General features: G+C 32.3%; 1 protein-coding gene across 1 annotated transcript; it reads left to right on the forward strand.

Annotated features, from left to right (window-relative positions):
• Positions 1-3,380: 3,380 nt before the first annotated feature.
• LOC125191802 lies at positions 3,381-5,087 on the forward strand. Its single transcript, XM_048089223.1, has 3 exons — positions 3,381-3,468; positions 3,570-3,635; positions 4,512-5,087. The coding sequence occupies exons 1-3, from the start codon at positions 3,466-3,468 to the stop codon at positions 4,974-4,976; spliced, it is 534 nt and encodes a 177-aa protein (XP_047945180.1). The 5' UTR covers positions 3,381-3,465; the 3' UTR covers positions 4,977-5,087.
• Positions 5,088-18,085: the final 12,998 nt, after the last annotated feature.

Here is an 18,085-nt window from a genome sequence, read left to right on the forward strand (position 1 = left end):
TAAAAATTTTAGTCACTAATTACTTTTTTCGTCCTTCATTTTTCACGCGTGGCTTTTTATATTGCTCACATTCGAGCTATTTTCATGTCGTTTGTATTAAACAGACTTAATAAATTTTTTAGTGGTAATTTGGGCCCCCCACCATAAAATTTCTGGCTCCGCCACTACATGTTGTACGGGCTTCTCCCAAATACTAATACATGTTCTTTCATCACAAAATAATCGACAAGGTTGTAACAAAGGAAAACCAACCTCTAATAAAAGTTTTCATAGCCAAAACTTCATAGATATTACTACTACTTTTCACATCTCAAAACTCAGCTTCTGTGCTAACCAGTGGAACAACTTTATGCTTTTTACTTTTCCATGTGACTAAATTTCCTCTGACCGAAACCACGATCACTTGTTCACGTGTCAAAAACACGATAACTGTGAAGTGAAAGCCTATGCTCATGATAAGAATTCAACAAACACAAGAAAATGACATCTAAATAAATGCTTCTCGCAAGAAAGAAAAAAGAGTTTGGATTATGTACTTTGCAGTGGTTTTGGACCATCTCTCGACAAATGGAGTCATGTCCTAGACTTGTATGATCAAAATTCTAGCTAGCCATGCTCTCTTTTCAACTCTCTCTCTCTCTTACTCTCACTCACATAGCAACAATTGTGGCAATCACATTACATATTAATTATGCTAATCTTAGGGGTTGTAAATTGACAATGCAGCCACAAAGATACAAGTAATTAAAGTTATCTGATCTTTGTCTGCGGTTGATATGTCTAAACTCCAACTGCATATCATTTGAACCCAAATTTCTAGAAGCACAATACTACTTGTCACATTTAAAACGTGCCAAGATTTATCTTCAACGGCGTAGTGTTGCTATTTAAAGTAAACAATCATTTATATATATCCAAGATAAATGCATTGGTAATAATACATGGTGAGAAAACCGTAACCGTCTTCATTCATCACTTCTCACCATTTTTTTGAAGTAATGTTTTTAATTTTATTTAAAAAAAGGGTGATATAATTTTATCATGAATTACGGTATTAAATTACGAATAAAACAAAATATAGTTTTAAATATTAGTAGTAATATTAAAAGTCCAATCCCAACATATCCGTGGTTAAACACATTGTCCTTCCATGCTAGGCCCATGTAAAATGGTGCACCAAAAAACTATGTGAAGCCCACAAAAATAATTTCATAGATTAATTAGTTATGTGAAGCCCAACAAAAATAATTTCCTAGATTAATTTAACTGCGTCAACTAAAATAATATTGTATTAAAATCTAAGGGGTGTGGTCGAGTGGTATGAGACTCGTCCATCCTTAACTCAAATGATCAGGGAATCGATCCTTGTCTTTGGGTATGGAACAACTTTAAATCCTTGTACCAGTTGTCCTATCAATTGAGATGCCTACAAATCAGCGCGGAAAATAGTCACTTGTCCGCCGGTGATACCCTTGATAATTACCCAATAAAATAAATTAAAATAATACTGTTTTGTAACGCTTCGCAAATTGATTTCATAGATTATTTGAACAGCTTACTTAGGTAATTTAGACTTTCTTTTCCATCCTTATCTCTTAGGTAATTTCACCATCATTAATTTATTCTTCTTTTCACTCAGATAAAAGAGTATAATTATCTCATTATTGTTGTGAAATCTTATCCTTTTTTGGAGTGAAAAGAATGGATGAGAGAATAATTTTTTTTCCTAAATAAGGATGAAAAAGAAATTTTCAGCACAATATTTTGTTTTTAATATGCAAGTGTCTGAAATTCAAATTCAGTCTGCTGCTTCATGTACAAGAGACAGCCCTTGATTGGTTGGAATCGTTTTAGTATATTACAAAAGTGAATTTTCGGACGACTTTTATGTTTGATTTTTTCTCTTCAATTTTGTTTCACGAATTTATTTTATTTTTCAATGCCTTCTCTAAATTTATACTATCGACAGTCCATAGTTTCTTTCACCAAATAATCTAATATTTCATGTGGATTATTAGAGTGATTCTGTGGGTATGATTATATTAATGTTATATTATACTCCCTCCGTCCGCGAATAAGAGTCTTGTTTTTCCATTTTAGTCCATCAGCGAATAAGAGTCCCGGTTCATAATTACCATAAATGGTAAATAGGCCCCACATCCCATCAACTCATTCCACTCACATATCATTTAAAACTAATATATATATAAGTGGGATCCCTATTCGCTGACTTTCTTCCACCCACTTTTCTTAACATTTATTAAAATCTGTACCGGAATAGAATGTGACTCATATTCGCGGACGAAGGGAGTATATTATAATGTGTAGGTAGAGAAGTGAACACCGTCCTAAGTTCCTAATAATTATTAGGAGCAAATTAAAAGCATTGCAAAACTTGTTTCTTTATTTTCTTGCAAATAATTTCATCAGAATTAATAATGCTAAACTGAAACATTACCAAGTATTTTGACCTATAACCCTTTCTTGAATCTTGTGTTTAAATAAATAAATAGATACTACTATCTCCACTCAAAAAAAAAAACATTTTTATGTCACTAAAGAAAAGGCTAAAAATATTTTTAATGCAATTAAAGATTGTTAATTTATACTTTTAAATATACCACCAATATTTGAGAAAACATTTTCATTCTTGGTATCTCAATTAAAATTAGGAATACAAACGGAAGCGTCTTAATAAAATAAAAGATTAAGATAATTTGTCCTAAGTTATGGATAACTTCTTTTGCATTCTTAAATTATAATTACTTTTTAAAAAAGTTCAACACAAGTAATACGTTTCTGTTTTCATATCACTAAAAGATAAATTTTTTTAATGTGCAGTTCATCCATAAAAGTGAGGAACTTTCATTTGGAGTAATTACTTTAAAGTGCACATCATTTTCACCTTTTAAGACCTTTGACTATTTTTATCACTCATATTATTTCAAATATTTTTTTAAATATATTATTTTTAAATATTTTGTACTATAAATTTGGACCCTACTTATCTAGTGGTACTGTGCACTAGTACTAAATATAAAGTGAAACATGCCAAATTCTTTTTTGTAACCAATTATTGTGTCTATATATTGACATAACGAGCACGCAATTGAAATTTTATAACAAACTTTCCACGTAAAATAAGTCTAATTGAAGGACTATTCTAGAACCTTAATACAATGCAGCATATGACTTTGACTATATTCAAATATTAACATCATTTTCATTAGTTTTTTTTCTTCATAATTTTGGTCTCAAGAGGAAGCCAATCTATGACCAATCAATTCGATATGACTTTGACTATCTTCAAATTCAAACACAAGAAAATTCTAACTTATTTTTTGTCCCCTATCTTCTTCTTCTTCTCATATACATTCTCTTATTGATGCTCTGAAGCAGTTTTCTTCATACACTGACAGCCTTGGATGTGTTCATAGTTCTATATTTACTAGTATTCATGGGAGCATGGTAAGCCTGACCCGACAAATGGTCATCTCGATTTCTCTGTTAGTTTTCACGTGTATATTGATGATGTCATTCGATTTAGTGGTGTTGTGTGTCTATTGCAGATTGTATGGTATGGGGCTTGGATGAAGAGGAGTGATGAGAACAAGCAACTCCTAATTGCTGCCCTTGTAAGTAGAGTTCAAAACTATGTTAATTCAATTTAGTTTGCAAAAGTGATCATATTTTAGACCAATTTAATTTCTTGGCTTAAAAGATGGAGTAGTTTTTTGTGAAACTTGAGATAATAAAATTGTGTTTTTTTTTTTTTTTTGCTGTGAGTGTTGTGGGACGATATTGGGTTTGCGGATTAGGTTCATCCATGTAGTAATCGGATGAATGGAATTGTGACATGAAAGCATAGGAACTCAACGGGATTCCCTTATGTAGTTTTGTCTGATTTGTGGGGAAAGGGCTTATTGGGTTCTTAAGAATTATGCATACTTCAAATAACTTCAATCTATTTTGTTTGATGATGCTTTTGTAAAATGAACTTCATTGTTGAATTAGAACACCTTTTCCTTGATCTTGATAGTATCTTTAGGTAATTTCCAAGTTAAAACAAAAGGGGAATCACTCAATTTCCTAGATTAAAATTCAATTTCGTATATAGAATTATTCTATATGGATCCATGAAACAAAACTTATAGGATTGAATGCAGTAGAGAAGGTCGTACTCAGAGTTGGAACGCAAAAGGGGTGTGGTGGTCTTCGCTGGCAGTGGAAATGACCACATACCGAAGGATTGCATCAGCAACATCTCAAAAAAATGCCGAATTTAATGGTGTTTTCTGACCTTCAGACTGCTGAAAGGAGTAGTCGACTCTCTCTTGACCTTACTTAGATTAGCGATCGAGTCATATAATATGCAAAAATCAAATGCAAAGTAGAATTAACAATGTTCTTGAACTACTATAAATTAAACAGTGTCACACAAGACTTTCCCTTGCCAAATTTTAGAACAAACCATATAATAAGTTGTTCAATACTTTTCGTTGCAATCCCAGATTTCGGTCCTAACAAATATGGTCGAAAGCATGGCCATCTTAATCGACCACAGCTTCTTCGACGCATACGCCGGGGAATCGAGAGACGGCTCTCCGGCGGCCAAGTTCTTCACCGGCGACGTGGTGGCGATGAGCTCGGCCATCCTCTCCGGCGACTGCGAGTCCAACGCGTTGAGCTTCGCGTACGCATTTCTAGCCATATTCAAAGACCAGTTTCTCAAAATGGAAGGCGCGGCGGCCGGCGTTTGCTTCAAGTCGAAAACCATGCCGAAAATAGTAGGCCTTGTGGTGTGGAAGTCACTGCACTCGTTCTACACGTACGTTTTAGCCTCGGATTTTCGGAACCGAATCCTTCCTTATTTTGATGGATTTGCGGTCGACATCAAGTACGATGTTTTTCGTGTGGCTTATGTTAGTGGCCAAAATGGCCTTGATCAACCACTCCAAGGTGGATTAGAGACATGATCGTTTTGTTAATTTGGTCGTGTATTCGACCCAATTTTGATGTGTTTATGTGAGAATTAAAAGATGAAAGCAAGTAATCAAAAATATCTCAATGTGTGTCTGTGGTGCAATCTATGTCATGATCATTATATTTAGTTGTTTTTTACAATCAATTTTGATGTATTTATGCGAAAATTGTGAGATCCACTAAAAAAAAGTGTTCGGGTATAAGACAAAAGTGTTTGGAAAAAAAGGGAGACGTCTAGCACTTTCCGAGCACCAAAAGTGCTACTACTATATATTTGCCTTGTCAGATTAATTCTGATCACTTTTGTTTCATCGAATACTTCTGAGTACTTTCTAAGCGAAAGATTCCGAGCACTGGAATGTGCTCGGTTCACTAGTAATTTGAACATTTTTCGGAATATATCCGAGCACTAGAATGTGCTCGGGTCACTAGTAATTTGAACATTTTTCAAAATATATCCGAGCACTACTTTATAGGTAATGTTGAATTTATTCGTGACCTACGCAGGGCCCGTGTTATGATTCCAAGCACGCCGGTGCTGGAATTTTGGGATTCTTTTAAATATTTTTTCTACATTTTTATTTTTTGTAGTGAGATCTAAGCAACAATATTGTTGAGTTATTGCTTAAGAAAATAAAATTGTTGTTTCAACTTAACTGAAATATATATATTTTCTGGTTAATTGAAGATATATAGAAATACTCTGTACAATTGAATTTGTATATATGATCGACCCAAATCCTACCCCACACAACTTTATGTTAACAATATAAAGAAACTTCTAATATCAAGAATGGAACCTTCTCTTGCATACACATAAAGTAATCACACTACATAGAACACCAAACATGTGATCTTCAAATACTCAATATTTATATAAATTCGTTGCTGACTTTACAAACATACTACTATGATTTTCAAAATTCAAACTAATTGAGAATCGCAATCACTTGATCGCGGGAGCTTTGCAGAGGGGGCAGAAGTTCTGGCCGTCGACGAGCCACCGCCTTATGCAGTCGGGATGAAACTCGTGTTGGCAGTCCAAAATAGTCACCGGTCCACGGTACAGTTTGTCGAGACATATGCAACAAACTTCTTCTTCTTGATGTTGGTCCATATCGTCGCAGCGACGTGTCTTGAAACCAGAGAGAACGTCGCCTTGGGACGGATCGCGGGAGGGGGGCGGCATTGGATTTGTGAAGAGTACAGGAACAAAGTAATTAGAATATTGGGAAAGGGGATCAACAGCAGGCAAGGCCACAAGAACTTCTCCCATGCTTGATGGCCACCATGTAGTAGTACTACTTCCTTCATAGTCAATACCATCTATCTCTGTCTCGTCCATCGTCTTTGATCTTTGGAGAGATTTGAGAATTTAGAAGTATGAGGAATGAGGATGGAGAAATTTGAGAATTTAAAAGTATGAGGAATGAGGCGAGAGGTTTAGGTTTAATTAGCATAAATAGTGCCAATTATATGGAACTTTTGAGTATTGATGTATACATGGAAATTTTGAGTATTGATATATATACATGGAAAAGTTTGAGTTTTGAGATGTATTATATGGAAATTTTGAGTATTGAAATATACTCCACATGGAAATTCTGAGTTTTGAGATGTACTACTATATGGAAATTTTGAGTTTTGATTATGGAAACATTTGAAAAAAAATAGAAAACGAGATAATCTTGTGCGGGAATGAGTATGGTAAGGAATCGGAATCCTACGTGGCGGATGATGATTTGATGTTTAGAGTTGTGTTATAAGTGGAGTATTATCTAAGAAAATATCTAAATAAACTAGTTATATTTTGCTTATTTCCCAAAAATTCTTCTTTTCGTATCGTGCAACAATTGGGATGTGGTTGAATTTGCTTCTATCATTATTTTCTAATTCTATAAAGAATTTAAAAAAATGTTACAGTGATGACACAATTAATCAAGAATCAAGATGTTTCAATAGATCCCACAACAAATCTAAGAATTGATGAAAATACTCATACAATATGTTTAATTCGCTTAGTTTAATGGAGTAGTATTAAATAGAGAGTAATAGACTAATGCAAATTCATAAAAAGTGATATTTCATTCAACATCAATTAATACTCAATAGATACAAATGGAAATCAACATTAGATAACAATCAACTATATACGATCGATGTTAAGCTCCCAGACGAGGATCTTCAGCCCGGAGGATGCGGGAAGAAGATGGCGGAGGGGCTCGGCCTCGGCAGCGGTGAGATGAAAAGGAACGAACTCAACAACGAATTCTTCGTTTGAAGACACTAATTGATTGGCAGCGTTGACAGCCCTTGTGTAGTCTTCGTTGGTCCATGGCCACCATAAAACTGATTGAGATCGCAAACTCAAACTATACGTCTGCATCGCTTCCATCTCCTTTGATTTGATTTTGGGGAGAAATTTGAGAGGAGAGAATTTTTGTTTGGAGATGTGTGAGGAGAGATTGAGGTTTAGTTGGCATAAATAGGCGCATTGAGTTATGATTATGGAAATTTTGAGTTTTAATTATGGAAATTTTGAGTTTTGAGATGTACATCAGTACATGGAAATTTTGAGTTTTGATTGTGGAATGTTCGAGTTTTTATTATGGAAACATTTGATGTCCTACGTGGCGGATGGTGATTTGCTGTTTAGAGTTGTGTTGTGGAGGGGATTTAGTTGGAATTTCGAGAGAAAAGAGGAAAGATAAATGCACATAATATCTTTAAATTTTTTAATTTAATTGAATTTATTTAAAAACTAATTATGTTATGTATTGTGATAAATGTAGCAATAAGAAAGAAGTGATAGAAATTGTATGTCAAATTGTAACATGATTTCGGATTTGATTTAAATTAATTTTACAATATTTAGTAGAAAAATAAGTTTTTTCTAAAATTTCAAAAAAAAATCAAAGTGTTGCAAAATGATTAGAATGAAATTTATTTCAAATCCGTTAATAATGTTTATATAAATCGATTTTCAATGTAAATGTAAAAAAAAAGTTCGATTATGTACGTACAATTATGAACGATTATCACTTCCCTTTGGAAAAATGGTGTAATTAGTGATTACTACTACTATCTATATAAACTAGTTATATTTTGCTTATTTCCCAAAAACAATTGTCTTCTTTTAGTAACGTGCAACAATTGGGATGTTGTTGGATTTGCTGACATTATTAGATTATGATTTGTTAACGTCTCGAATCGATCTAATTAAGGCGATATTTCCTTATTTATATTAATAGATATTAAGATTAAGTTAATCAATAAATAATGCGATGTTTCAGTTGTTACGCTACTAAAACGAATTCAGAAAAAAAAAAAAAAAAAGTAAACTTTAGTTGTAATTTTTAATTAAAAAATCACATCTAAATAGTTTTATTGTGGGTATTTCTCTGCGTTAACATCTTCCGAAGCAGTTGTGGGAAGATTCCTTTATATTTTGCCTTATTATAATTCATTTGACATCGTTGTCAAAGTGGTCTTTTTCCGTCAAAAACTAACGGTCAACGCCTAATTAATGATTTTTTAAACTTAATTAATATACTAATGCATAATTAATTAAACAAAATTAAATATAAAATTAGCTAATAAATTCCAAAATCGACTATTTATCCCTCTTTTTCCTTCTCTTCCATCTCTCCTTCGTTCTTCCTAAATCGGAATCTCTCTCTTCTTCTCTCCGGCGCTCAACGTCGTCGCGTCTTTCTCTCTCTGCTCGCTCTTCCACAAATCATCGTCATCGTGTGTTTCTCTGCATTGCTGCTGTCCGAGATCAAAATCGTCGTAGTCCACCATTGTTGTCGCCGTCTATTGCTGGAAGAGAAGGAAAAAGAGAGAGAAATAGTCGATTTTGGAATTTTTTAGCATTTTATTAATTTTGTGTAATTAATTATGCATTAGTATATTACTCCCCCTATCCCTGAAAATTTATCACTTATTTCCTTTTTCGTTCATTCCTAAAAATTTGTCACCTTTCACTTTTACCATTTGTGGTAGTGGACCCTACATTCCACTAATTCATTCTCACTCACATTTTATTTTAAAACTAATATATAAAAGTAGGATCCACGTGCCACTAACTTTTTCAAACCACTTTCTACTATATTTCTTAAAACTCGTGTCGAGTCAAATGGTGACAAATTTTGGGGGATGGAGGGAATTAAGTTAAAAAATCATTAATTAGGCGTTGACCGTTAGTTTTTTACGGAAAATGACCACTTCGACAACGATGTCAAATGTTTAGGATCACTTCGTTAACGGTTTCAAATGTTTTGGACCCGATTTTTAAAAAGTGAATGTTTTGGACCAAATTGGTATTATGGCTATATGTTTAGGACCAATTTTGACTTTTACTCTAAGAGTGCCGTAGCTTTGCAAAGTGGGCAGAAGTTCTTGCCGCGGACGAGCCACCGCCGTATGCAGTCGGGATGAAACTCGTGCCCGCAATCCAAACTAGTCACCGATCCTCGGTACAAATCGTCGAGGCATATGCAACAAACTTCGTCTTCGTCTTGATCGGTTTCGTCGCAGCAGCGTGTCTTGAAGCCGGAGAGAACGTCGTATTCGGGCGGGGGCGGCGCTGCAGGGGCGTTGTCGAGCTCCCAGACGATGATCTGCAATCCGGAGGATGCGGGAAGGCGGTAGTAGAGACGCTCGGCGGCGGTGAGATGAAAAGGCACGAACTCGACGATGATCCCTTCGTTTGAAGACACTAATTGATCGGCAGCGTTGATTGCCCTTGTGTAGTCTTCGTTGGTCCATGGCCACAACATAGTTGATTGAGATCGGAAACGGAAACAATAAGTGTATGTTGCTTCCATTGCCTTTGATTTTGGGGAGAAATTTGAGAGGAGAGAATGATTTAATAATGGTGTGATTGGATTTTAGATTAGTTATTAGATTACTGTGAAAATAAATACTACTAAAAAAAATCTCTCACCGCGAATTGAATGGTATTTAATATTTATGTTAGTTTCCATATGGTAGTTTATTTTACTGTAAATATCAATTACTCGAATCGTTTTAATTAGTTTTCATATGATTCATTTTGTGATCAATTAAACTTAAGATATATATTCATTTAGTAAACGTAAAGGGCTATAGCCCATTTCCTTGCATTAGCCCATTATGATGACCCATCATCTATTCTATTTCAATGAATTTATGGGCTTTTAGTCCTGTTTAGATGGAAATATTAATTGAGCATATCTCAATCATAGTAATACATGTTCATGATTTATTTATTACAATAATGGTATTTTGTCAAATGCTAAAAAAAGAAAACTATATTTGAAAATATAGAGAAAAATGGTTTATGGTCGACCATACGACCAGATAACATTGTTCTTTTTAACGGTAATTTCTTATTGAAATGAAATTATTTCCATAAAATATTAGTAGTATACAAAAGGAGTGTTGTTTATTTAATTTTTGGCTGTAATTTTATGTTGATTGACATTGAGATTTTGACACTAGAAACATTTTCCACGAGGAAACATCATTTCTGAATCACTTCATTTCAATCGATCGTATTTGATTGCAATCCAATAACGTGACATACTTATTAATTAATTACATAAATTTGAAATTCGAAGTCCAACTAAATAGAAATAAGTCATGCAAAAAATATTGTTCATACATATTTGTCAACATATTAAATGAAATGTAATAAAAAGGCCCACTAATAGAATGAGTCAATGAAGAAGAGAATTTTCAATTAAAATTCCCATCACGCATTTGATTTAAATTTATTATCGTGTTTGTCAATGTGAATGCAGAAAAATTAATATTCAAAGGTTTGGTGGGAAAAAAACAAGTGACAGATTAGATGGGACCCATCACAGAAATCATGACATCCCAGTCAAAGCAAGTGAACTATGATAACAAATTCGTAGAATCTTAATTTCAAATTTTCATTTTCATTTTTAATGCTAATACTCATATTTATTTGTAGATAATAATATACTCCCTCCTTCATAGTTTCATTTTCCTTTTCGTCAGTTTATCTGAAAAGTATAAATTTTCTAGTTTTGAACAATTTAAATAATATATTATTTTTACATGTCATTTTATTTACAACTTATACCATTACAATAATGTGGACTCCACTTTCATTAACATTATTTCCACCACCATTTCTCTCTCACTTACTTCTCCATTTATTTAATCAAAATATGCGCCAAACTTATTGTTCTTACTCTTTGGGGACGGAGAGAATAAATACTTTAAAGGCCATTTCATTATATAGAATGTTCCCTCCATCGTTCTGTTCTATAGTAATAGAGTCATTTTGTCATTTTGGTACGTTCTGTAGTAATAGAGTCATTTCTCATTTTAGTAAAAATCAATACATTTTTTCACACCTACTTTACTCTCTCCTACTATTTTCTCTCTTCATCTCTCCACTTTTTTCATTTTCTACTTTATTCTCCCTTTACTTAACTCACCTAACATAATTTTTCTTAATCTTCGTGCCGAAAAGAAATGTCACCGTTACTATGGAATGGAGAGAGTAATTTTTAATTGTTCAATTATTGAATTTTCTTTTACCTTAATTAGAAAACAAAAATGCTCTTTATAATCCTGAAAATGAGTAGATATTGCAAAGAGTACTTATAGTTGGATAAAGATAACAATATAAAATGAATTGAATAAAATACAAAAATAACCAGTACTCTGTACTACTACTACTTAATTAATTGAGTGAAGAAAAGATTGACTATAACTAAATTTATATATAAATATTAAGGATAAAAATATAAAAATGAAATACAACTGAAATTAAATCAAAATTAGCAACGTATTACTACTACCTCCGTCTCTGAAAATTCGTCCCAATTTTTCATTTCCGTCTGTCCCCAAAATTTGTCTCATTTCACTTTTATCATTTTTGGTAGTGGACCTCACATTCCACTAACTCATTTTTACTCACATTTTATTATAAAACTAATATATAAAAGTAGGATCCACAATCTACCAAATTTTTTAACTCACTTTCCATTACATTTCTTAAAATCCGTGTCGGGTCAAAGTGAGACAAATTTTGGGAGAAGGAGGTAGTAATTTATATTCTTGATAGCAGGAATAGAAAGGTACACGTGATTGTGTGCATGACTTTATTCCTAATCACGCATCCATCACCTATCATTGGATAACTTGTGCTGTGTTGTGTGTGGATTTCGAAAAATTCCTCTTCTAGGCTAACAAAATATCTACATTACAATCTGAATAATCGAATCGAATTAATGCGAAATATTAGCATAATATTTATCACATTGATCCTTTATCTTTTATCACATTGATCCTATATCTTAATCTTTTTGTTTATTCTAATACAACTGTAACTTCCTCAAGATACTCCTCTGTTTTTTTAATAAATATAAGTAAATAATTGTATTGAAACCTTTTTTTTATTAAACTTATAGGTATATTTCTTCTACTATCGATAATATTTTTTTTCAAAATATCTTCTATTTGGCAATACTCCATACCCTGAAACCCATCCCAATTATATGGTCCACTTTTAAGTTTTATATCCAAAAGTGAATTTATAACATATGATCATGACTCATGAGTATATTTTATATAGTCCACGAGTGAAATAAACTACACATGCATGGCTTGGCCGCAATGTGAAGGCAATATTGGTCAAAGATTTACATCCAAATTGAGTAAGCAAAATCCATTTTCTTATGGATGGCAATGCATCATCATCATCATAAATGTGGTAAGAGGAAATTGAAATGTGGTCAAAGAATTGGGCAAAGGACATAAAATGGAAAACAATTTGAGGGAAATGGGCCAACATGAAGAGATGGGATAGGAACACCTCCATGTGAATGAAGTCTCACTATACCCCATTCACTAATGATGCAATAGCCCTACCCTTAGAAAGAATGTTTTGGACTAATGCTTCCAACCCACACCATTTTCTCATATGCCCACAAAGTGATACCCCGCCGACGTATAATTATCTCGCGGTGGAGTCGGCTAGTCTCTTGCTGCACACGAGTTTGAATTTCAAAGAACGAGCTTGACATACAGACATCCTTCCACGGTTCTTTTTTTCATAAATACTCCTTCATCCAATAATAGGAGTCTTATTTTTCCAAGCAAATGTAATAAGAATGTGAAAAAATGTAAGTTAAAATAGTTAGTGGGATATTGATCTAATTTTTATATATTAATTATATAATAGTATGTGAGTGAAATGAGATAATCGAAGATGGAGTTTACGTAGAAATGAAATGAAACTTCTTTTCCTAGTAGAGGGGGTACAATCTTAGAGATTATTTTTACGATTACATCATGGTGAACATTGATGGAGCTAAGCAATTTACGTTGCAAGGACCAAAATTACACACTTCACGACTTTCTCAAGAATGTTTCATTGGAGTCAAAACAAAATTTAAATTAGTGTTGTTGGCATGTTAGTGTTTCGTTAGAAAAATCTATCAATAATCTCTAGTAATCCATCAGTATTTAGTGTTGCTAACAGATCATCGATGGATCAAGGTGGTCGTCAAATCCTATGTCACAAAAATAATATTCCCTATGTCCCAGCTTAAGTGATTATTTATTTTGCTATTATTTTGCAAAATGATAATAAATAGTTAAAATGGAAAAATAATAAAATAAAAGAGAGAATAATGTAGAAGAAAGCTTCTGCACCATGTAATTGCGCAAATACACAATGTAAGAAGGAAATACCGTCGTAGGTAAAAACTATTGGGATCGATTTTCAAATCCTATTGCTAAAATCATAAAATTGTTTTTGGGCAATTTGTTATGGATATTGTTATTAGGTTGGGAAATTATTAAATAAAACATGAGAAAGGTAAAAGGCATGAGTGTGTGTCTGTCAATGAGCACTGTGCAGTTTTGTGCCCCCCACAACACTATGTATATATATGTTCGATAAAGTTAATTTTGTTGTAAGAAGATTGTCGTCAGCAATTGCTACCTTGGTGAAAAGAGCCATTTTGTAATTTTAAAGAGGTTTGAATTGAATTTGTATATTTCATAGAAATGTCCATAATATAGTTCTTTTTTTAAAAAAATAACCCACGTAAAATTTTCTGATGGTTGAAGCTTGGAAATTGCATCAGCATGCCGAAATTTTTATGAAAAATAAAATATTGATGGGGATGTATTTGGAATGTAAGAGTAAGCTCGTATACAAGTTTGTGTAAAACAAGTTTGTCAATTTAATTTATACTAAGACTTAAACTAATTACGAAGAACTCTTTAAAGCATGCGCAATGGGTAGAGACGACAATGCCAAATTGCATTAGAAATGTGGCCGACTGATTGAGCGGATACGCTTAAAAATACATGATTATATACTTGCCAAAGATACATTGACGATGAATGAAACAATAATAAAATGGTAGGAAGCGCTTCTTGAAGTACTTCTACTTTTAAGCGGAATATGACCGTACGTAGGGTTTTTAATTATATTTGAATCTAAATTTTTGAAATTTATGTGTTTTTTATTTTTAATTATGTATTTTATTTTATAAACATTGTAACTTAAATACATACATATATAATGAAATGAGAAAATTGAATTTTAATTGATTTAAGGATTAAATTGGTAGATAATGGAAGCTCTAGGGGACTTGTACATAAATCTATGCACATATATAATTATGCATTATTAAATTGCCTTTAATTCTGTAAAGTGAAAAGAAAAGGAAGTGTTTGACTAGAATGTTGTTATTTGAGTTAAGAAAAGCATATTATTATATACTCCTAAATGTTGATAAGTGCATAGATAATGCAATAAAAATAGAAAAGAAAAGAAAAAATAATCAGAAATCACGTGAGGAGGCACGTGCGATCGTCATCAAATGTGTCTCATTTGGATAGGCAATTAGCAGTCTTGGGATACGTGATCACATGGGCTTAACTTTAATCTAATATCTAATGATAGCATTAAAAGTATAAATGGCAGCTAATTAATTATTTACTAGTACTACAAAATAATTAATTATATGCTTAATTTAAACCCCTATTACGTAATCATGAGTCTAGCCTAGCCCCTCTATATGTGACAAATTTTTGGACTTTGCATGCCCCATTATTAGGTAAAGCTATTTGATATGACGAGTCACAATGAATAAATATTTGTAATATTACGCATTAGTAAAACAAAAATGACCAATTAATATTACTCCCGCCATCCCAGATAATTTGGGACACTTTAACCCGGCTAATAGAAAGTAAGTTGAAAAAATTGGTGGGATGTGAGTCCTACTTTTAAAGTATTAGTTTTATAATAAAATGTGAGTAGGAATGAGTTAGTGGAATATGAGGTCCACTACCAAAAATGGTAAAAGAGAAATGGGACAAATTATGTGGGACGGCCCGAAATGGAATACTGGGTCGAATTATCTGGGACGGAGGGAGTACAATTTGGAATAGTATTTTTTACTCCCTCCGTCCCATAAAGGTTGAAATAAAACTTTTGGGCACGGTGATTAAGAATTTATATTAAAAAGTAGGAAAGATAAGAGAGAGTAAAGTAAATGATAGAATAAAAAAATAATGATTAGATGTTTTGTCTTCTGTTGAAAAAAGGAAATGACTCAACTTTATTGGGACGGACTAAAAAGGAATATGACTCAATTTTTTTGGGACGGAGAGAATATAACTTTTAAAAATAATTTATAAAATAGAAGATGACTATTAAATGGAACATCCTAAAAATAGAAGATGACTAATTAAATGGAACATCTTACAAAAAAGTTAAATTGTTTTTCATAGAAAGTTGGAATAAATTTTATTGAATATGCAAATTTTTACAAGTCTGTTCGGCTATGATTGAAATTGACATGGTATATTTAATCTTGCATGACATCAAGGGGCATGACATATACTTAGGCATGGAGTACAAAAATTTGGAAGAAAAAAATCATAGTCTTATAAACATTTCATTAAAACACTTTATAGTAAAAGCAGTTAATTATATAGAGTTAATAAGTTTTAAACAAGCTGGAAAAAATTCTTTAACAAACAACTTTTTAACCTTTTTTGAAATAAAAGCAAATGGAGAGAGATGGTGAAATTTGAGGGTCTCTATCATAGTGGGATCAGGTATTGACCAATTACTACAGTATTACTATTGGATACCGTGTCACCTCAAAATCATACTCCTACTACTACAAAATTAAATATTTACTCTTTTATTTAAAATTATTTATCATAATTACACTAAACTCAAGATATATACAATTATGCATGCACTGTTATTGTATGTATAGTACTAGTATACTAGGGTGGCCTGGTGGGGTAGGTGGGGGGAGGGGGTTCGGTCTATGTGAGAGATCACATTATAGAATTCAGAGTCTATTTACTGATTTTTGAACTTTTCACATAAATTTTTGAACTTTAATTTTTATCGTTTGTAATACTCCAATTAGTATTATTTGCAGAAAGCTGCTCGAATAGTGCCAATTTATTGCAAAACTTATAGATTTTCTTTCTTTAAATTATCTGATAAATTTTTGTTTTAAAATGGACCACTGATTGTGGCTGGATTGTTGGAAATGTAGTAAGGACTGAGAGTCTACGATAATCAAGACTTGTTTGAGTTTATAATTTCTTTGTAGGGATATTGGCATCTAATATTACAAAACTTTTAAAAAGTTGAGTTTTTCCACGAATTTTAAAATTGACAAATAATATCACGAACTTTACCCCGTGTTTGTTTTTTCCCACGAATGAAAAAATTCTACAAATAATATTATGATACCGATTTTTTTTTCGTAATTTCTCGACAACAATTTTGAAAGTTTCAAGTTTTTCAATCTTTGAAAATAGTTTTTCTTGAAGCACACCCTCCAAAATTGTTCTTCAATCTATTAAATAACATGAATTTTTTCATTTATGGGAAAAAACAAACTCGGGATAAAGTTCGTGATATTATTTGCCAATTTTAAAGTTCATGGAAATAACCCAAATTTTTAAAAATTTTATAATATTAGATGCCAATATCCCTTCTTTTTATCATATATAATTTCCCTAAATTTTAAAGTACTAGTATAGTCTAGTAGTAGTACACTCTCTTTTGTCAATACTCTATTCTTTACACTCGAATTAATAATTAAATACTAGTAGTATATGTTATATTTTCCCTGCCCACTAATTATTTTATAACAAGATATAATAACAGATTTAAAATAGAATGATTAGAGAGAGAGAGGTGGTGGTGTTTTAAATTAGATAGGCCTGCAAACATGACGGGCTGAATGAAGAAGATAGTACAGTACATAACTTCTGAAATAAGTAAAAAATGGATCAGAAATCCCAACTACTCTCAACACTTCATGCACAATCATTATCCCACTCTCTCTCCCGCCATTAGTTTTCGAACTAACTCATCATGCTTTCAATTCAAATATACATGTATTTATATTTACACAAATGTACATAATGACATAGCCAAGATTTCTACACTAGGGTCCCAAATATGGATGGTAGGAAGAACCGATAATAATGTTGGAAAAATTGTCGAAAGAGTCGATAATGTGGGAATGTCAGTGGTGTCGTCATAACTGCTATTAATAATGTTTTTAATCTGAGAATTACAGTTTTTCCGACTTATTTTTAAAATTGTGGGATGAAGCGGAATTTGATCAAACATCATGGTTATTTCGACTATTTGCCCTAATATATATACCATGACATTAATTGAAAATAATAAAGACGGTATACAGTAGAAGAAGAAGATAAGAATCAAAACGAGAGAAATATAAAAAAAAATTAATATATATAGAGAAAACTCGTACAATACATTTGAAGCGACAAAGAGTGAAGGTGAAAATCGATAATTTTGGCTAAGTTTCAATTCTCATTGTACAAATGTGTCAATTGTGTATAACACAACTTTACACAACACAACTATACATTTATATTTATGAACCAGCTAATTTTGTGACAAATCAAATCCATGAGATACATGAATGCAAAATTCTCAAAAAGTCTACTAATTTGGATTTTGAAATTAAGTGGACAAGTTGGTATCATTTTCCTACACTTTTTCTTGAAAACATTCAATCACAATATACCAAACTTCTACACCACCTTTTAA

This window comes from Salvia hispanica, chromosome 6 (assembly GCF_023119035.1).
Source record: "Salvia hispanica cultivar TCC Black 2014 chromosome 6, UniMelb_Shisp_WGS_1.0, whole genome shotgun sequence".
In the NCBI taxonomy this organism is placed as follows: domain Eukaryota; kingdom Viridiplantae; phylum Streptophyta; class Magnoliopsida; order Lamiales; family Lamiaceae; genus Salvia; species Salvia hispanica.

Coding starts and splice junctions, on each gene's coding strand:
- LOC125191802 (XM_048089223.1), top strand. Junction 3,636..4,511: donor AACTCCTAATTGCTGCCCTT/GTAAGTAGAGTT, acceptor TTGCAATCCCAG/ATTTCGGTCCTAACAAATAT.